Raw genomic sequence first — 22,186 nt, 5'->3', positions numbered from 1 at the left:
GAATAAAACCACCAGAAGAAATAAGATATATTGATCTAATCAACAGGATGGCACGCAGACAAGTCAAAGGTTAAAAACTGAGCAGGAAAATCCCTGAAACATCTAAAATCACAAGAATGTTTGAATAATGAATGAAACTCATTATTAATGTATACGTTACATCATGAATATGTATGTAATGTAACAGTATATAGAGAACATTGTTTTACACTAACTGGTGTGTTTTCTGGCCCATCGCCAAAAACACCCCAGCTCTGGTTATTTGTACTTTTTTATCCCGTATTAAACTTTTAAAAATTCTCAAGTGTGAACTTCGTTTTTCACATACTGTGAGTTTTAATGCTGTGAAGGAATAAAAATCTCATCTCTGCTGCAGTTTGAAAAAAGGTCATATTCCTATTGCTCAAAATGCATCATATAAAATGCATTAATCTGAAATATCTATTAAGTTAAATAAAGCTGAAGGGAAACTACATGTCATGCTAAGGCTTTTTTAGGTTGCCTTTGACATCAGCTGTTGACATCAACTTTGACATCAACTTTTGGATAGAAAAACAGCTGTTTTTTCAACAACTAGATTTAATTCTTTTTGCAGCAATTTTAACTCCAAAGCTTTCTTAGTTCTGACTGTATTTTGAATGGCTTTCTCTAGCATATTTTCTTAAGTGGTGTTATGTGCTGTTTCTCATTACAGACGCCTCCACCTCAATAAGAAAGCCACGGACAAACAGCCATATAGCAAGCTTCCTGGTGTTTCACTTCTAAAGCCGTTAAAAGGCGTGGATCCTAACCTGATCAATAACCTAGAAACCTTCTTTGAGCTGGATTATCCTAAAGTATGTATATTATTTAGTGTAGTTTTTTTTCCTCCTATGTCTCAAAAGGTCACATGATGAACTTGGATGGTATGCTGCTTGGTTGTCTTGGATTGTTCTTCCTTCTGTAAAAAATGTATCATTACATATTTTACAGGTTGCAAACAAACTTACTCCTTTTTAAAAAGCTGTCTATTGAGGACCATGTCCAAGGCTTAAGGGTGAAACATACTCTACACTCCACTAAGATTTGCTTAATCGATGTTGCTGTATTGTGGTGTTTATAGATTTAAGTGTTTCATACTGCTTCAAGAGCTTACTTGAGAGACAGGAAATTCTCCTCAGTTTAGTTGAGATGCAAGAAATTCTCCTCAGTTGACTACTTTTCTGTAAGAGATCCTCCAATAGAGAGCACTTTAACTGATAACCTGAAACATTTTGGTGGTTCTTACTGATGGCTCATCTAATGAAGAGTTGCTCAGTGATGAGATAGTGTACCTCACCAGTTGTTGGTAGGTAGGGTAGTCTCTAAGCCATGTGTTAGTGTTGAGAAGCAAGTAGTTCAGAAAAGCTCACATTTGCTGTAACACTGTTTGAATGTGTAATACAAGCAATAAGCAATGTAATTGATAAGTGTGTCAGATGCTCTCCTTGCTCTAAACAGCTTAAAAGAAGTAAATGTTTGCTGTATCATTCAATATTTGAAGTATGCTCCTGTGGATGGGAAAAAGTACATTTTTTACTGAATTTGTGTCTGCTGAAATTTGAAATTTAGCTTTAACATAAAAACTGCTCTTTTCTCAGTTCTTCTCAAAACTTTATCTGACACTGCTTCTCCAATTGTAGAAGGTCAAAGGTTTGTGTGAGCTGTACAGTCAGTGTTTGTGTATTCTGAGAGCCTTAAACTGGCACCTGAGTAGGCAGGGTAAAACAAATAAAAATCCCTATCACTTGGAACTAATCAGAAATTGGAAATTTTTTCTGTAATGAAGCTTTGAGTCTTTTGAAAAGCTTCAGACATGAGCATACAAATTCTTTCAGCTCAACAAAGTGCAATAAAGTGTGGCCAAGCACATTTTAAAGCATACTTAAGGCAAGCTGCATATGCCAATATTGCAAACAGTGCAAAGAATCTTCAACAATATCATAAGCTGTTATATGACCTATAATTAGCATCCAAACATTATGCAGCTGATACATTTGGTTACAAATAAAATTTGTTTAATAATTAAAAAAAATAATGTTGGATCTTGCTTTACAAAAGGTAGTCTTGGTCCTTAGTTCTGAAAACATATGGATAATAATTTTAAAATGTTGCTACTACACACAAATCTGAGTTTCAGGTAACAGTACATAATCACGTTTTTTCCAATGAGAGTGAAAATGCATGTGTGGATGCTTCAGTTTGCTGCAGCACAGATTAGACAGTATGAGCAAGGTCCCAAACTGTCTGAAAAAACTTTTTATAGTTACTGTCCAGAGCTACTTTAAGAGATGACCACAAAAATTAGAGCAACAGTATTGCCTGGTATTCAAAATTCAGCTGTGCAGTGAAAAATCATTTTGAAAGATTAATCTGAAACTTTTTCCAGTGAAGCTGAATTCAAACTGTGGTGATAATTATTCTCTTCTGTGATACACGGCGTGAAATACTCTTCTCTTGAATGGAATCCAGTTATGCTGTCTCAAAACTACAGGACTTAAACATAATATTTTTATAAGTGAAGAGTTCTCACCTACTGTGCATATTGTAATTGTGCAAAAGTTTCTCTATTCATGTTAAATTCAAATGAACCGGATGGTAATGCTTGTGTCAATAATGTCAATAAGCCTTTTTTTTTTTTTTTTACTTTGCTACTGCATAGAAAGGCCATTTGTTTTGAATTTTTCTCTTCTCAAGTATTGGAGTCTGAAATATCTGGCTTACTTCTGGTTGAATTTCTTGGAGAATATGGACATAGAAGTGTCATTGCTGCTGTGGATTGAAGATTGATTATATAATGACTTGGAAAACCAGTTTTATTGTACACAATTTTAATGTGCAGTAAAAAATAATTTCTTCAGTTATTTATTTCTGTGGTGTTCATGCTGTCAAGATTCTGTTGTGATGAGAGGACCTGTCTGCTTAATGAGACAACTCTTAAAATCCATTCTCCATGCTGTAAGATGGTAGAAGTCAAACACTGCATGCTCCTTAACAAAATTGACTTTAAGTTTGCATTCTGAGAGATAAGATATTTGCCTGATGGTTTGTAGTGCTAGAACAAACTTAAACTCCCATTTAAATTATGTTAAATTTCCTCAGTATTCTGAATGGAGTTAAGAGTAGATCAGGCTTTTGTGTAAAACAATACCATTTATTGATTTTCTACAACAGCTGCTGCAAATGTCCAAGAAAATTGGTTCTTGTTGGATTGAATTTTTCAGTCTTAGACTGTCAAAATGGCTTTTGGGTATCTTGATCAGAAATTTGCATTTTTTGTATTTTATTCTATCTATTGGAGCTTTTAATAGCTCTAATTTTAACAGGGTAGAAAAAAAAAAAGTTGTATCAGGTAAGAAGTATTCACTTCATTGCCAAAGCAGAAGTACCTTTATCGAAGCTGCCTCAATGTTGAATGATTTATTTCTTTGCCCACTATCACTATCTTGTATAAGCATATAGCATCTACAGCTTTCCCTTAACACTTGCTCTTCAACCATTACTCTATTAATAAGAAAATACACATATGTTACATATACATATTCCTGAGCTTTGTTGTACAACTAAGTATACATATGTACATATACTGGTCTCTGTGGGTTGTCTTCCAACTCTGTTCTGCATATGTATCTATAAAGTAAAGGAATGGAAGATGTAGTTCAGAGGTATGCAGTCATAGTGTGTCATAACCTCATTTTTTAATATTGCAGGTGCTGTCATTTCATTGAATATAATATTTGATTTAAGATTTCGTATGTGAGCAAAAATGGAAGTGGAAACAAAAATTTAACCTTGTACACCAGAACATCTTATTTCATGACTAATAGAAACCCTTCAATAACAGAAGTAGTAATGTTCATCAGTAAAAGAGTTCATTGAGACACAGCCTTAGTTGTTTTTTCAGAAGTACTTGGCTGTGCATTAAAAAACTAGACTCATTTAGCTGTAAAACAACCCCTTTGTTTTTAATTCTATAACAGCACTCTTTATTTTTTTAGCTTACTACGCTCTTAAGCTTTATTTCATAGACCGTATGGATATTAGCTGTATGTATGTAAATATATATGTGAGTGTATACATTTTTGTTTTTACTAGTATGAAGTACTACTCTGTGTACAAGATCATGATGATCCAGCTATTGATGTGTGCAAAAAGCTCCTTGGCAAATACCCAAATGTTGATGCTAGACTGTTTATAGGTAAGCAGTGCAACTTGAAGGTGGGACTCTGACTTGTAAAATGATAGGTCTTCAGCTCCATATGGAGTACTCTGCATTGGAGTTGTAGACTCCATATGTATATGGACTTAAATAAATAGTTGTCTTGTTCAGCCCATGTTGCTTCTGTAGCTTAATCACCGATTTGCAGTAAAAAGTAAGTTTGTAGTCAGCCTGTGACAAAAGTCCAAGAAAACTTAAGGAGGAATGGTTTGGGTAACTCCCTGCAATTTTATCTCCTAATTCCAAAACAACAGTTTAAATCCTGTCTTTGCACTGAACTAAATGTGCAGGAAGTGACTCACAGTTGTGGCTGTATTTGAGCTTGAGGTCCTGCAGCAGTCCTTTTTAATCTGCTTAGGCTGTGTGGCTCTTTCTTCACTTTGAATTAGTGGAGGAAAGGGGTATTAGAACAAGGTAGTAAAATGTAATTGTTTTTTTTTTCTCTGATATAAAAAGAACTTTACCATGTCTGTCAGCTGGATGTAAAGGAGTGTGTCTCACTTTATTCTGCTCCTTTTTAATTTTTCTGCTGAAATTACTGTAGAATACAATCTTCATAATGATAGTCTCAAAGAATAAGAGATGAATAATGTTTACCTTACAAGAATGTAGTAATAAGCTTTATAGTTCTACTGCTCCTTTAATTACATTAATCTCGCTACACTGCCATTTTAAGGAAGCATTTGAATATTTTTTCTTTTTATTTTTCCAAGTATAAAATATAGAAGTGAAGGTATACATAAAATATAGACATTTTGTATAAAAGTGGACTTTAAGAATTAGTGGGTAAATATTTACTTCAGTTCATATATTTAAATATTTTGGATATTGAGTCTCAATTCTAAAAACTCCCCATACATTAATTTTTATGATGTTTGTATTTTTTAGGTGGCAAGAAGGTTGGCATCAACCCTAAGATTAATAACTTAATGCCTGGCTATGAAGTTGCCAAATATGATCTCATATGGATTTGTGATAGTGGAATCAGAGGTAGGTGTGTATGTGCTAACTGTTAAACTATGCTTATTCACCATAAGCAAGCAGATTTTGGAGACTAATTTAACTGAGACTATAAGCAGAAATTAAAGTTAAAAGTCTGGAAAGAAATGTTTTTGTGAAATAAAAGATTAGCCTCTAATTAGAGGAGAAAATACCTTTAAAAATACAATTCAGGCTGTTTCCATTTTATTTGTTGTTGATCATAACAATTGTTAATCGCTAATATTATTTTTTTGTGAAACCATTTTTATAATATAGGATGCATCAAAGCCCATGTACTCTTGATGCTGGTAATAAAATGAGAATCAGTGTCTCACTGCAGTAGTCTGCTAATGACAGAGTTGCTCCATCAAGTGTCATTTTTTAATTTGTCACTTAGTAACACCAGACACGCTGACAGATATGGCCAATCAAATGACTGAAAAAGTGGGCTTGGTCCATGGGCTTCCCTATGTTGCAGACAGACAGGGGTTTGCTGCTACTCTTGAACAGGTGAGTGCAGTGTTGTGGGGGGGCGGATCTTGTTTTATTCTTTTTTGCTTACAAAGCCTTGCTGAGTGAAAGCTGTATTGTGCCTCTTTTACTTTTTGAGTGACGAAATGGTTATTTTTTAGCTGCAGTCACACTTCCAACTCAGGATAACTAGGACAATTTCTAAGTACTTCAAAATTCTTCTGTGGTGCTCTGTCTGTTGATTCAGTATTTAGGTTTACAATATGAGCAGTAAAGATTACAAGATACAAGTTTTGCAGTTTATATTTAAAATAATTAAAAAACTGAATAATTGAACTGATGAATGCTTTCTAGTGCTTAGCAGAAAGGACTAATTAATTTTATTTGGATATCTGAAAAAGCACACAAAAATGGCCATGACAAGTCTAAGTGAAGTCTAACTCACACAGTATCTTACTTCCAGCAGGATTTACAAGCAGAGTCTTTATGGAAAGTAGAGTAAAAGCAAGGCTTATATCCTATTTTCCTGTAATACTGCCTCAATGTTCTGTAATTTTCAGCTGAGAGACTACCTGAGCAGGAGCCAGACTTGTATGTTTACTAATCCTTAATATAAAAGCATTGTAGTAAGAACAGATTTCTTAAATTAACTTTTCCATTATTTTTTGAGTTCATATAAATCTTTAACATCTGTAACTTCCTATACCAGGAAGTTGCATAGATCTATTTGTTAGAGGATCTATATCTGGTTTACTCTGACCCTTGTTCTATAGTGCTATTTCATGTCTCATAATAATTGTATTGTGAAAGAGAAAGTGAAAGTTTGATTCCTATTCACCATCTTCATATTATTCATTCTGTTCTATTCTTCCCTGTCCTCTTTCTCAGTAAGTTCTCTTTGGTAGAATGAAGAGCTTGAGTTTGGCTTTTTGTTCCTTGTGTCTCAAGGCATGTAATCTAATCCATTTTTATTTGGAGCTGGCATGTATAAGGCAGTTTGGCCCCAAGGCTAACTGGTAGGGGGATGAAAGAGAAATGTGAGAGATGAAAGTGTGGTGAAATTCAGTACTCTGACATTGCTCTAAGTGAGAGATGCTTTTGTGCTGATTTTTTTTCTTCCTTTTCTTCCTTTTTTTTTAAATGATACAAAGTCTGAATTTTTTCTTACAAGAGAAAAGCAGAGGTCTATAGCACAAATTTCCTAGTATTGCTACTTGTTAAAGCAAGAATTACAACTCCTGCTCCTGTATTCCTGGAAGAGCTTTTTGCCTGCTGATCCAGGATACTGCAAGATGAGCACACCTTTTCTTGAATAAGTTTACTGTACCAGTGTGAAGGCAGTCTACACTAAGTAATAATGAGAGGCACTAGCAGTCATTCCCTCTGTTTTGTAGGTCATTCCTAGTCTTCAAGTACTGAATCTTGTAAAAAGTTTTTCTCACAATCTGAGTTTTTTCTTCATTGTTTTTGTTTGCAAGCATGCTAAGTAAACAAATCTCCCATGCTTCTGTAGAATCATATAGTAAGTTTCTAAAAACATGTATGCAGGAATGCAGTTAATTTTCACATGTCTGTCAGTTATCACCACATAATACATTAATCTCAGTGATTAGTCAGTTACTTAATGGATTTTTAACACATATATTCCCTGAGAAAAACTTCAGTAAGTTAGAAATTAAATACAAAATGAACTGCAGTAGTTCAATATGTGAATTTAAAACCTGCTTATAGATTTGCAAAAATACAGCCAATATCACCAATAGATTTCTCAGATCTGGTGATATTGTAGGTTTTTTTAAATGGTACTAAAGGTCTCTCCAAATACACCATTGTAATTGGCCACACCTAGTGTATTCTACCCTCCTTATGTTTCCAGAGGACAAAGTTGTCATTGTAGTACTTAAATACAGAGTTTTAAATGCCTTTTTTTCTTTTCACAGGTCTATTTTGGTACTTCACATCCAAGGTCATATATTTCAGCCAATTTAACTGGCTTTAAGTGTGTAACAGGAATGTCATGCTTGATGAGGAAGGATGTCTTGGACCAGGCTGGAGGACTGATAGCTTTTGCACAGTATATTGCTGAAGATTACTTTATGGCCAAAGCGATAGCTGACCGGTAAGATGACTCTGAAATAAGCTTATAGCTTTAGGTGTAGTTTAAATCTTTTTGTTTGCTTTTTGGGTTTTTTTAAACACATAGCATATACTGTAAGTATCGGTGTTCCTATCAGCTTCACATATATATAGCAAGCATATTAATGACATGTGCTTTGTCCTATCAGTATAAGGCTTTTAGGAATAATTAAGCCATATCACTGTTAATTCCTTTAGAGAAAAGTTTCAGAACTTGGTTTAAGTTCTGAGTTTAAGTTTGTTTTTATCCAAAGAAGAGTCTTGTTGAAATATGGTTTTAGTTTTTTTTGCCTACACCCATTGTAATAGTAGGACACATGCCAAAGAAACTTCTCAAGCCTAATAAAATTGCGGTTTTTATCTAGTTGGTTTTTGCATCTGTTATTTACACATTTTTATTATAACAAATTCCTTTTTCAGGGGCTGGAAATTTGCAATGGCCACGCAAGTTGCAATGCAAAACTCTGGTTCATATTCTATTTCTCAGTTTCAGTCCAGAATGATCAGGTAAGATTTTGATCTTTATTTCCTCTCCCATCCATCCCTGCTCCCTTCTTTTGGTGGGGACAGCCTGATGAGAGGGAACACATTTTCCAAGTGAATTTGATCTAATGCCCAGTGTGCTAAAGTTCAGTGCACAGCTTGATGCATGCTTCTTCATTAGTGTTGGGAGAGAGGCACTGACTTTCCACAGAAGAATGACTGTTACAAGTATTAAGAAAAATTAACACACCCCTGTCCTTAGTACCTTTTAAATGCTATCCATAGCATCTTTTAAAAGGAGGTTTTTTGCAGTATTTTATTTGGAGGTGTTAATTAAATTACACTAGCGTTTTAGAAAATACTATGATGGCTCATTTGGTGGAGGAGGAGTTAATGAATAATACAAGTCAAAACTGATTTGTTTTTCTTTTCTAGGTGGGCCAAACTACGAATTAATATGTTGCCTGCCACAATAATTTGCGAGCCAATCTCAGAGTGCTTCGTTGCCAGTCTAGTTATTGGATGGGCAGCTCATCATGTGTTTAGATGGGATATAATGGTATTTTTCATGTGTCACTGCTTGGCATGGTTTATATTTGACTACATTCAACTAAAAGGTGTTCAGGTATGTAATTTTATTTTCCAGGGGGTTACTAAAATTACTTACTGCCATTAATTTCAGCAAAAAGCTAAGCTTAATTACAACCATAAATAACTCTATTGACATGCAGGAAATAACAGATCTAATCCTGTTACTTCTCAGTCTTCCAGCTTCAGTTACAGTGTCATGAAAAGGAAGAAGTAGTTTTAGTTTTTGTATTCTACAAAATACAATGTTGTAATTTTGTGTTCTACAAAATTCTGCTCTTGCCTCTGACAGAAAGTTTGTCTGTCCCCTTAATTAATATTCATGTTCCAAATCTGCTCTACAAGGGCATATGCAGAAATTTTAAGCTCATTTGACAGTACAAGAGCAGAAGCTTTGTGGGACTTCATTTTTTGGGGGGGAGGAGGTTTTATTTTATTTTATTTTAGTTGTCACTTTGTCTTATATTTGTTGAGGTGTATGTGTACTCATACCTACATTTTTAAATTCATTTTGTTAATAATGGGCAAGGAGAAAGGCCTTATAAAACTTTTAACATAGAAAGATGCCACAAATGTGAACAGCATTTGTTCTTCTAATGCTGTAGAAAATATTTAATATGGGTAATTGTATCTTGAACAAGAAAATATTCTTGGGTTTTAATGAAGGATGCTATTGATACATAAATCTGCCTAGTAAGCTTTATAAAACATTATTAAAAGGTTTTAAGTTACTTTAAAATTTCTCTTGAATTATCAGTATGATTAAATACCTTGCTTTTTATTGTTTCTAGGGTGGTGCTCTGTGTTTTTCAAAACTTGATTATGCAGTAGCTTGGTTCATCAGAGAATCCATGACAATTTATATTTTCCTATCTGCTTTGTGGGACCCCACCATTAGCTGGAGGACAGGGCGCTACAGGTTACGTTGTGGAGGCACTGCAGAAGAAATTATTGATGTATAGCCACACATTTGTAGCTGTGAATGTCAAAAAGTGAAGGGGGAAAGAAAAGTATTATAAGTTGTTTATATACTTCCAAGATGATCTACCTTCAGTAGTTTTATTACTTGTATGTTTGGTATCTGTTCTTCAATTTATTTTTGCATGGCACTTGCATCTGTGAAAATACATCTGTAGTCTTGGCCAAATGGTACCTTCCTTCTATGTACAAATAAAAATAGGGAGAATTGGTCCTGACATCTGCTTTCTATTTAAATGCTCTGCAGTAGACTTTTTTTAAAAAATATCCTCTGGGATATGAACAGCTTCTTACTCCTTGGTGTGCTAGGCTAGCAAATCTAGGGTTCACATAGCTATTTTCCAGCTGGATTGCACAAGACTGTACCTAGTAAAATCACAGAGGTACAGCTCATTTTTGTTTTATCCCACTAAATTGAGCTAGTAATGGGACCTTGGGAAAGAAGCTCTGAAATGTTTTATGCCTACCTCTTACAGCTGCTGCAGAACAATATGAATAGAAAGACTAAACTGCTTTGCAAAAACAAACTAAAGTAAACCTGTAGTCTTGTGTTTATATGTATATAGGGAATATTTTAATCATTGCAGTAACCAAAAGTGGACTGAGTTGGATAAGAATGAGTTGGAAGGATTTACTGGTCAAGCATGTATTATGGGCATCTTTTGGCCAAGTCTGATCTGGTTCTGTCTCTTGAACCTTGTTAAGCACTGTGCTGTAACTAGCCAAGGTGATCCCCTCAGTACTTCCATCCTTTTTTAAGGGGTGTTTGTTTTTCCCTGTGAGTGAATGCTTTTGTGGTGGGGGGAGGGTGTTGGGGGTGTGTGTGGTACATAGTAGGGAGCAGAAATACATTTCAGAAACATTTCACACATGAGCTATTTTCTTACACAATGTCTTAAGAATGTAATTTCATGATGCAGGTATTTAATATCTTTGTAAAGTGAACATACATACCTATACTAGTCATAATTAAGTATTCAATTGCAGTAGATATTGTGAATATATTAAAGGGCCGGGTGAGTTTGCTGTTACTGATTAAAACTGTAGTCTTAATTTAGATATCAAACTAAGTTTACTCTTGGCTGTTTGCCTGTTAGTCTAGCCTTTAAATTGGACTTCTGTATTCCAGTGGTATGACTAAAAGGACTAGATTATAATGCATGCCATGGTTTTCCTCTCTCTGTTCCCTGTAACTTGGTTTTCAACCTCATTGTGATATTTTCTAATTTGTGGTGAACTGGACTTGTTTTCTTTGAACATTTTTAATTAAAAAAAAAACAACATAGCAAAGCTAGAGAAGACTGTTGCATAAGCCTTTTGTTTTCATAATTGTATTTATGCTGCTTTACTTCATATGGAATAGCATATTGTCACCATGAAAGTGAACTGCTAATTACAAGGTTATGTCAACAAAGCAGCTTTAAAAGTTGGATGATGATGTGTAGCATATTAGCAATAATGACATGTATTTATAAAAAATGGACTTTTTACCTTACTGAGCCAATCCCTTACCCATCATATGCTACACAAGTGTAATGTGTAGGTATTTGTTGTAAAACATACTCTGGGCCAAGATGCTTCATCCACCTTAATATCTCTTTGCCTTGTTCCTATGATAACATGGAACTTTTTTAATGGGCATTTCTGTATGAACAAAGGCTTGTGATGCATGCTTTATTCTTTTCATGTGAATCAGGAAGAAGCACTTTTCCTGAGGAAAGATTTACACTGAAACCTAGTCTAGTTGTGACCCACAAAAACATTCTTTTTTTAATACTGTTTTTGACATAGTTTAGTTTTACTGACAATGTTTGTATCTTCATTTGTTTCATGAAGTTTGATGCCATTCATTGCACTGCTGAAGTGAAGCTTAGCTTGCTACTTAGCTTTATGCTGATTTCTATGCAGGCAATGGAACAGAACCAAAAAAAAAGGCTGAACAGACTTCCGTTTAAAAAACTAGGTGGGGATAATTGTTTAACAGGTGCTTTGGTATTAGTAGAGCCATCTTTGGCTGTGAAAAATAAAGCTTCACTTAAGCAAATGGTTTCATTTGGGTATTGTTTGGTTGATGATGAAATGGAAACCAACAGTGTCAAATGTTGTAGACAATGCTGCAACAGAACTTTTAAAAGTTATAAACAGCTTATGTAAAAGTTATGTTGATTTACAGCTGTGTAGAATACACCTTGTTTATTTAAAATAATTGTATTGTTTTTTTGTTTATTTAAAAATAAATTTTGAATACAATCTATATGGAGTACTTTTTTTTCCTTTCTTCCATGCTGTAATGGGACAGATTTAAGTATTTATGGCAGTTTTGTTAGATTATATTTCTAATTAATCTTCACAGCAGTAAAGGGATGTGTCTTTAAAGGTTTTTGCAACTACACCATCTCTTTTGGATTTTATACTGGACTGAAATTAACTCAAATGGGCTAAACTGATTTTGAGTTATTCTTAATTTTTTAGAGTAGCTTCAGTGTACAAAAATTTTACAAGTGAACAGCATAGTTCCATATCTATTGTAACTAGCTTAGATTCAGATTTTAGAGGTGATAGCTTTTGCCACAGAACATGTTGACATTGAGAAATAATGTTTATCCTTTGCTTTCAGGTACACTAACTTGAAAGCACTCTGAACTTGCTCTGCCATCCAACTTGGCTTTTTTTGTCTCTTCCCTACCATTTATGAACATCATGTGAAACTTAGTAAGAGACTGTGTTTATGAAAGGGTTGTTGGAATCCTGCATGCATGGTGTAAACAAACACTGCTGGAATCGCTTGAAAACTATTTATAGAAACTTTAACGTTCCCAAGTGCATTTTGTGCTCAGTACATTTGCAGCCACAAAGCACAATACTTAAATCCTCTTCCTTCAGTCATTTCATTACTTTCTTGCCTACTGTTAAAATAATGTTTTATTCTGTACTTTCAGTTGAAGTCTTTCTTCCTTGAATTCCTTTTGCCACTCTCCTGTTTCCTGCTGAATGCTGCCTACCTACATTTCCTCTCAAGTCTGTTTTGACAGCTGGAAAAGCTTGTCTCTAACCACCTGTTTTCACAAATCACTTCTGGAAGCTGTTTCATTCATCTTAAAAGCTTTTAAGCCTCACACCTAATTTCTGATCATCTAAATTTAGGGTGGGTTTGAGCTCCAGGTGTTCTTGGATTCAACTGGTTCCCCAACAGCACGGATACTGATGATAGCTGTTGAGGCTGAGGAAGATTAAAATTTGATATAGCAATAGATATACTTTTAATAGTGTTTAATAGTTACACAAAAACATTTCTGCTTTTACAGTGTCTATGCTTGCATAAATAACACTTAGAAGAGAGAATGGCACTGTATAGAATAGCAATAATTTCAAATTTAATCCATCTTTTGAGTCTGAGAATGTTAGTTTTGAACTTATGATCAGATTATTCTGAATGGTTTACTACTTGGATATTCAGAGTGAATGCACAGGTTTACATAAAGTCTTTTCTTATCTCCTAAACTAAATCTGTGTCAAAGGCAGTACTTAGTGTTATAATGCAGTTATCTGGGCAGATGAGAATTTCCCTCCACAAAGTCATCTCTGCCTTTATGTTGGTTTTGGAGACTATAGAAAGATTCTCATGTTAGTGTTGTAAAAATGCACTGTAATTGAAATACGGGTCCTGGGATGTACTTTAACAAAAAAAAATCATAAAAACAAACCAACCACAAACACAACAGACAAACAAGAAACTCCCACAAACAAAACCAAACCAAAAACCACCACAACCAAGGAAACCACCAACCACAGAGCCAAATCCTGCTGACTTTGTGCATCCTATTGATTCTGAGCCTTTAGAGTTGGACTGCTTAAAAGGTTGTTAGCTGTTCTGCACTGCACAAACCAATTTCAATTGTCAGCTATCACACAATTGAGAATAAATGATAATTCTTATGGCTAAATTCACCACATTCTGCTTTTGTTTATTTGGCAGGTCCCTAAATGTTTCTTTGTAGCAGTTTCTAAGGACTGGTGGCTGTGTTTTCAATTTTAAGTCTTACCTGTGATAAGTGTCCAGTTTTCCCTACAAATCCAACATTAAGTGTAAGCATACCAACCAGTCTTGTGGATCCTAAGGCTTTGCTGATGTCCAGCTATAATCTTGCAAGGTTGTGACCAGTGGGCTTCCTTTTCAATGGCAGTTCTAGATTAGTGTCCTGTAAAAGTTCTAACTATGCTGAAGCCCTGCAGGGTCCATCTGAAAGGACAAGTGTCTAACGACCCTTTTAAGTGGAAGATGTTTGTGCTGCCCATCTTTACACTTAGCCGAGGTTAAAATAACTAGCCAGCTTGATCCTGTAACCTAAGAGACTGCAAAAAGTAAGGTATTTTCAATGCTTTCCAACAAAGCATTTTGAATGCTTTATTTCTTGAATTCTCATCAGATCAAGAGTGGACTTCTGCTTATGTGTGGTTTGTGCTTCTGGGGAGAATATGCTTTTTTTTTATGAGCTGAATCAGATCTAATGATTTTTTCCTAATTGTTGGTGTGACTGCAGAGGCTCAATTAAGAAATGCAGACCAGGGAGAAGTTAATGGATTGCTGCTTCTTTCTGTCTCATCCCTCCCACACACATTCCCCCAACACTTTTTTTCCCAGTTTCAGACAGGAAGGAAGGGCCTCAGCCAAAAGCCCATGTGCCAGCTGGAATTAACAGCCATTTTATATGTAGCCAGTTTGTGGGTGAATGGGAGAGGTCAGGCTCATATCCCTGTGCAGGAAGCCAGTAAATTCACAGGGAGCACAAAGCAGGAACTGTCAAAAGAAATCTCTTCACTGGGCTTTGGCATGAAGTGAATTATTATTCTTGACTTTGTCTTTGCATCCTCTGGGCCTGTGTTAAACTTAGATCTGCTCACAGGGTGGAAGTGAGCTCAAGCCAATTTAAAGCTCTGCTAGCCCTCCCCCTGCCTTTACTGTATGATGAATTGCTTTTCTTCTTTCAAGGCTTGCCTGATGCCTGGAAGAGTGTATTTTTATGTTGAACAGTAACTTATTTTTGGTGGCAATAACTTCACCTGTTCTCTGATACCAAAACACTGGAAGAGGTGATGAGACAAACACAGGCCTGTAAAGTACATATGTAAAATACAGTAAGACATTCAAAAGTGACTCCCTAACCCTATAGAAATGAGAAAATAGAAACTATGAAGCCTTTGGGGGAATCTGTACATACAATTTTTGTTTTTCTATTGCATGTATACACATTACATACATAAAGGTATAGGCGAATGTATGTTTATGTATGAACTTTATATATAGAAATGTACTAATGCCAAAATAAAACCTTGTAAGAAGTCTTGCTTTTGACAAACCTATTCTTTCTGTAAGTGGACCATGCAGGTAAATTAATGATTTGCTAGTATAAAAGGCCAGCAGCACAAAGTTAAATAAATCATGAGCCAATGGGTCTAATATCCAGTTCCATTTCACGTCTTAGTAAGCAGACAGAGGAAAGCTCAAAACCTGTAATTTTCTTCCTGGACTTTTTACTTATAAGCCTGAACAATATTTTATCCATCTAGGCTTTTGCATCTTCCACTAAGAATTCCACTAAGAGGAATGCTTTTGCATCTTCCACTAAGAGGAAATTCTGCTTCCTTAGCTGGCAGCCCCCCAAATCTGAGCAAGGCAAGGCACATACTTTTGTCACTTGCCTCCTTTTTGTTCAGTTTTATTGGCTTCCTCCCTTTTGGGGCAACTGTTGTTCCTGAGGGTCTTCATAAAAGAGTTTTCCCAAGGAGAGAAACATGTGGGAAGGAGAAATAACAGCAATAAGAGGTGGAACTGGTGAATGCAGTGTTAAATTTGCTTGTGATTAATGCTCCAGAATGAAGTACGGGCGAATCTGGCCACCTTTGCAACATACTAGATAGCAAGGAAGAATAAAAGAGGTGAAACTTTAGAAAGATTCTTAAATTTTAAGAGTTCTTGCTCAGAGAGAGGCTGGAGACCTCTGAGATATTCCTGAAGGCTAGATATCTAGAATAAGCCTGTTTCCATGAATTTTATGGGGCTTTCAGTGTGATTTGTTTAAGGGTTATGTTGTATGGCTGGAAAAGGAGGAAAGCATTTCAGCAGGGATTGCAGTTCACTCTGCAAGACAGAGCAACTTACACCTGTTATCTCTGGATTACAAACCTGTCAAAGACTGCTTTATTTTGGCTTCCCATGTCTTGAGGCATTCAGCTTGCCCTCCTACAGATGATTTGCAGGGAGGATAGGGACAACTTGTCACTGTTGGGCCATTGGCTGAGCAGCGAGGGAGCTCCAGCTGGAGCAGGTAGGTTTGGATTTTCCTCATGTTTGGGAATGTCTGCAGCCACTGACTTTATTTGAGATTAAAATATTAACTCCATGGTATGGTGATGACTGTACCATGAAGGGTCTTTGCTGATGCTGTGGGACTGGGGTTTCTAAAAGCAGACTGTGTGTCTAGTAGGGAGAAGACAGATGTTGGAAGGAGTGTAGCTCTGTGAGTACTACAGTGGTGGTAGTATGAACTAAGAACCCTCTTACTAGAGTTTAAAATCTCAGGCTTAAAGTGTTGGTGTGGTTCAGACATCCTCCCGCAGTGATAAATGCACTGGTGAAGGTGAAGCAAGTCTTGCCTGTATGCAGACTGAAAGAATGATCTCATCAGTGCGTCAGCAACACGCTGGCTCTGCTGGAAGACAACAGTCACATTTGGCATTCATATTTTTATGTGTGTACATAAAAACAGTCCTTCTGCAGCCAGAATATAACTGCATAATATTTTCGTGCTTTTCCTGTCAAACAGATTGCTTTTGTATGCAACAGGTGATGATTAAAGAGATTATTTCATTTAGTTTAAAAACATAGCTGAAACGAACATCAGAAGTAAAATTTGGCATTTCCAGCTCTCTGTCCAGTGATTAAAAGAGAATCTGGTGCAGTTTTTCCTCAGGCAGAATGTTACTGTCAGTGAACAGTGGAGTCATTCTTTATGAACATATAAAGTCATAAACCAAGTCTGTGCAGCAGGAAGGACTGCACTTGTCTGTACATTCTGTCTCAAGGCTGGTTTTTGTGGCGTCACAGCAAAGTAGCCAGCTTTACTTTCCTTGACTTAGGCCAGGAAGCCACGCACTCCATTGGGTTTTCAATGTCAAAATGCTACAAATATTCAGAGGAAATTGCCCTTCAAGTTCTTCAAATGGGTGGTGATAGCTGATTTGCAGGATCACAGAAGCCGGGATTCTAGCCACAAAATTATGCTGTTCTGCATTGCATGAGTAAGGTAGCATTTCCTGCTATTGTTTCAAGCCTAAACACAGATTATATCCTAAAGGAAAGTATCTTAGAGAATAAAGGTGTCATTTTTACTAAAGATTGTTTCCTCCTCCAAAATCCAGTAGAATTCCCTCTAAAAACCCCATGAACTTTGTCTAATTTATAACTCCCAACATCATGGGGTCTTTTTCCCCTTGTGGGCTGTGAAATGTTTTGAGTTTCTCATCCCCAGGAAGCTGATAGTGTCTTGAATAGGCTGGACACAGTTTTCTTCAGTTTTCTAAGTGGGAGATGGCAAGTGTCTGAAGGGAGAGAAGCTCTACCATTTCAGTGCTCTGCTGCCTTCATCTGGTTTGCACTGCAGCCACTTCTGATCTCTGCTGCACCTGTGAGAGCCATTAGCTCCCACTGCAATACTGCAATCAGTGGATAAATCTGTTTCCTCCTGTCAAGGGAATTTTACCATCTCCTTCCTGCTGCTAGCAAAGTGTGAAAATCAGAGAGCACTAAAGGGCATACTGAGTTCCAGGCTGGAGAACCTTATCTCCATGTACGACTGTGTGCAGATGCTGTAAGTCTGATACACTGATGCTTGGCAGTTGGCTTTTGGGAACTGGTTCCTGCCAAGGTGGTAATAAAAGGAGGGGGGGAAATGGTATTTGTTTAGCATTTATTTAGAGAAAAAGACATTGTTTGAAAAGTCTTGCTGTGGTATTCCCATGAAAAAAAATGGTCCTTGCTACACATCTCCTAAACCTTGTTTCCAATTTCTGGGCTGTTCTCCATACTTAACTGAAACCTGTTGTTTTGCAGGGAGAAAGGTGCATCACTACCCACTTGAGTTTGATCAGATCAACCCAAATGTCCATTTTACTTTATGTGCCCAGCTGACAGATCCTTAAGGATTTTTTTCCTGTATGGTATGTTTAAGTCCTTTCGTGATGAGCTCACTTTGTTTAGTTTACTGTGTCCTCTAGAAGTACTCTACAGCTATCCACAAGTGCACAGGCAACAAATCAGAAGACACTACTCTAAAAAAACTTTATGTGACAAAAAAATTTCTGCCTCCAGCCAGAGGGTGTCTGTGTTACCACAAGGATCTCCTCAGTAAAAATTGGTATTGGATTTTCAGTAGAAGATTGGTAATCACTGCTGCTTCAAACAGCACCAAACAGCCCACCAAAAGCCTTCTTGCAGCACAGGAGCTTCTTGCCCCCTGATCCATTCAAGACTGGATGTCTGAGCTGGTTGCTTAGGACTGGGTCCAGGTGGATTTTGAGCATGCAGACAAAAACACTCTGGCCATCCTGTGCATTCACTCTCACAGCAAAAGTGTTTCAGAAAGTCCAAAAGCAATATCCTATGTTTCAGTTTGGGCCCACCGTCTCTAATCCTGGCACTGTGCACCACTGAGAAAAAAGTGGGTCTCCTTCTCCTTCACCCTCATCAGGTATTTGTACATGCAGATAAGATGCTCTTGAGCTTTCTCTTCTCCACACTGAGCAGTCCTATCTCTCTCAGTTTCTCCTCATTTCTCAGATTCTTCACCTCCTTCATTGTGCTTGTGGCATTCCCATGTTCTTGCTTGAGTTGTGACCTCACCAGTGCCAAGTATTGGGAAGGATCCCACTCCTCAACCAGCTGTCATCACTCCTTTCTGTGCAGCCCAAGACACCATTTGCCTTCTCTGTGGAAAGGGCACACTGCTGGATAAAGTTCAACTTGATGTCCACCAGACCTTCATTTCCTTTTCTCCCAAGCTACTTTCCAGACTGTCAGCCCCCAGGCTCTGGCTGCTCCCTTCTGGGTTCAGGATTTAAAACTCCTCCTTGCTGAACTTCATGATGTTCCTGTTGGGCCATTTTCCAGCCAGACCAGGTCCATATATATGACAGCATGACCTCCTGGCTGCCACACGTACCTCAGCATGATGTGAAAAGGGAGCATGAATCTGATGTTATTTTACTTCAGTATAAATATGGAAAAAAATGTATTAGTCTAAACCAAAAGCAAAATATATCCTTCTTGGTCTGAAATAGAAACAATGCAAATTGATTGCTGATGGTAATCACTAGCTGTGACTACTGGCTGCATCACTAATTCCTGAAATAACGGCGTGAAAAAGAGAATAAATGGGTTTTGTTAATCCTTGATATATCCAAGCAGAGACTCTGAGTGCCTTCATCACATATTGGATATGAGTCATCTTGTCTGGGTGAGGGAATCAACATCTTGTCCCTCACCCCATCTTGTCATCTTGTTCACAATAACAATTCCTCTTTGCCTCCAGTCTCTCTGCTAGGTTTCCCCTTCACCTGCCCAATGTTTCCAGGGCCAGTACCTTACTTCTAGGTTTCCTATTGCTGTTTTCTCTGCCTCTAGGTTTGCTCTCTCTGCTCTTCCTTCCTAATTCTTTTCTCCCAGCCAAGTACAGGCACAGGTTGCCGCTCCCTGTCCAACCACATATCCATGGGATTGAGGTGCATTTCCTCATTTCTGGGCTTCTCTCATGCTCATGCACCGAAAATTAGGTATAGGGTCCCAATATCTTTGTGATTAGTTGAGAATAATCATTGGTTAATGTATGTCACAGGTAAGATGGCTGACTGTGTAAGCTTTAGGCTGTAGTCCTTTTCACAGAGGTTCAATTCCTCTTCTTATTGGCTCGGTAGTGAAGTTCTCTCCACCTTTGCTGTTCTCCATTTCTAGGAGGTACCAGTTCACACAGAAGCCACCCATGTGTTGCTGATGTGCACCTTCCTGGAGGACTTGCATGTGGCATGAACCTGCTCCTCGCTGGAGGAGATGCAGGAGCAGCCTTGGTGCCTTGATTGTCACCATCCTGCTGACGGCCCATCGGTCTGTCCCGCTGCCTCCATGCCTGGGGGGTGGTAAACAGTGGGCAGCACATGTGGTGGGTGTAGCATGGCTTTCAGCTGAGCTTAGGGTGCCTCCAGCCTCTGTGCCCATTGAACCCATTGCTGAAAACCTAGTAAGTGTGGTCAGGGACTGCTGGAATGGAGTCCTGGATGCTCCAGAGATGCTTTGAAAAAGTGATGAAGCCAAGTTGGAGGATAAAACAAAGGACTGTAGGATTGTCTTCTGTGTTGTGCTTTTGCCTGGCTATCCTGGAACCCAGAAAGATGGTGCAAGGAGATGCAGTGTCCAGCATCTGTGTCCCTGAGAAGTGCAACTCTCCTGACAAACAAACATGCTGCCTGTCCAGTGGCCACGGGCTCTTGAGCTTGACAAGGCACTGCAAATTGTAAGCCTTGAAGCACATCCTTCACAGCAGAAATACGAGCCTCTGCCACCATCCAGGCACAGGTACATTGGGCAGAGGTACATTGGGCACAGGAACATTTGGGCACAGGAACATTTGGGTACAGGTACATTTGGGCACAGGCTGAAGAGGTCAGACGTTACTGAATGCCACTCCATTGTGCTGGTTGCAGGGATTAATAAACCCTTGGCAAGTCCATTTCAGCAAACTAAATCCAGTTGCAAATGAAGGGAAGGAGTCAGGTTTGGGAGTTTTGGGCTTGATTTTTCTGTTTGGGTATTTGTTGCTTTAAGGTTGGAAGACCTCAGTGGAGGGTCTGGTGGCTGGCAGAGGGAAGCAACTGCAGTGATCAACACCAGTATAAGCTGCAGTAGGCTCATAGTCTCAGACAGCAATGCCTTTAATGGCTTAGCACAGATTTCAGTGCACATGCTGGGCTTTGCGTGTTGGGTTAAGTGATTTAGATTTTATGACTGGCCATTAAAGCAGCAGCTTAGTCATAAAATGTATTAAGCTGTGGGAATTTGAGTTGTGTATTGGATTAGTTTTAGCTTTAAGCTAGCTAAGCAACATTAACCCTGTGCATATTTTGTTTATACACAATATATACACTTTCAAACTAAATATATTTACCTTCATATTAATAATTAGTTTTTATTCTTTAGGAGGATATATCTTAAATAAATTTAAATAAACATTAGATGTGATTGCTATATCATAGGTCTTGCTTGTAAATAGAAAAAAAAGAAAATGTGGTTTTGATTAATTTCTTCCCCTTTATTTTATATTAAAATATGATATTTTTATGTTAGTAAATGAAAAAATTGTAGATTTCCATGCTTACCGGAGTGCTGTCTGGTTGTGTTTGTATTCCTACTTGCTAAATAGACCTTTTGTTCGAACACAATAATGTTTCAACTGGGTACCAGTTTTTAGCTTTGATTTTTTCCACCAGGTGAATCATCCTATTTCTGAGAAGCTTCTTTATTTATCTGGCAGCTACAGGGTTGGATTCCTCATTGTCTTCATTTGTTCCAGTGTGAAAGAGAGGGAAAGAGTATAGAATGCTGCCATTTTAAAATCTAGTACCTTCCATCCTCTTTATTCTGGTTTGACTGACATAATGGTGCATAAGGCAGTGGATGTGTTCTCTTTGTGTCTTCTTTGAATGGCTGTAGTGGTATTTGCAGCAGTGTTACTTGGAATTAGTCTTTTTTGTCTATTACTGCTTTTTCCGAACTGATATCTTATTGAAACTTGCCTTTCTAGGGTGTCTTCTTTTGCAAATGCGTCCTCTAGACTTACATCACCCTGTGTGTGTACCTTAGACTCGCTCTCTCAGGCTATGTTCCCTGCTCAGGAAAGAGCATAACATTTTGTGTCTGTTTGACAAAGCAATGCATATAACATAACATATGCTGATGAAGTCAGACAAAGCCTCTGGACATTGCCACAGGAGGAGATGAACATTTTTTTCTTGGAAACACATCTGTCAAAATCCTACACACCTCTCATGGCACTGCATTCATGCCTGGGACAAAGGGCAGTGAGAAAACCTTGCTGTGGTATTTGCTGCATACCTGAGGAGGTGGCAGCACCCTGCAAGAGCAGGGACCAGGCTCAGGAGCTTGAGGCTTCAGTGATATCTAAGTAAATGCTGTGAAGACCCAAAGCCCCGGCTGTGCATGATCACAACCCATGAACTTCCTCCTAATCTCCAATCTCAGAACCA

At 37.6% G+C, this 22,186-nt stretch overlaps 1 protein-coding gene across 1 annotated transcript in view; it reads left to right on the top strand.

Moving 5' to 3' along the window:
• Positions 1 to 12,128, top strand: part of UGCG (UDP-glucose ceramide glucosyltransferase) — a 36,196-nt gene extending 24,068 nt beyond the window's left edge. The window contains exons 2-9 of the mRNA XM_054651957.2: positions 695 to 836; positions 4,114 to 4,216; positions 5,126 to 5,227; positions 5,616 to 5,728; positions 7,630 to 7,808; positions 8,246 to 8,332; positions 8,744 to 8,933; positions 9,688 to 12,128. Coding sequence (XP_054507932.1) covers positions 695 to 836; positions 4,114 to 4,216; positions 5,126 to 5,227; positions 5,616 to 5,728; positions 7,630 to 7,808; positions 8,246 to 8,332; positions 8,744 to 8,933; positions 9,688 to 9,858 — 1,087 coding nt within the window. The 3' untranslated portion in view covers positions 9,859 to 12,128. The remainder of the gene's footprint in view (positions 1 to 694; positions 837 to 4,113; positions 4,217 to 5,125; positions 5,228 to 5,615; positions 5,729 to 7,629; positions 7,809 to 8,245; positions 8,333 to 8,743; positions 8,934 to 9,687) is intronic.
• The last annotated feature ends 10,058 nt before the right edge of the window (positions 12,129 to 22,186 follow it).

This window comes from Agelaius phoeniceus, chromosome Z (genome assembly GCF_051311805.1).
Source record: "Agelaius phoeniceus isolate bAgePho1 chromosome Z, bAgePho1.hap1, whole genome shotgun sequence".
NCBI lineage: Eukaryota > Metazoa > Chordata > Aves > Passeriformes > Icteridae > Agelaius > Agelaius phoeniceus.
Note: the sequence above shows the minus strand (reverse complement) of the source record. Positions and strands in the feature narration are given on the sequence as shown.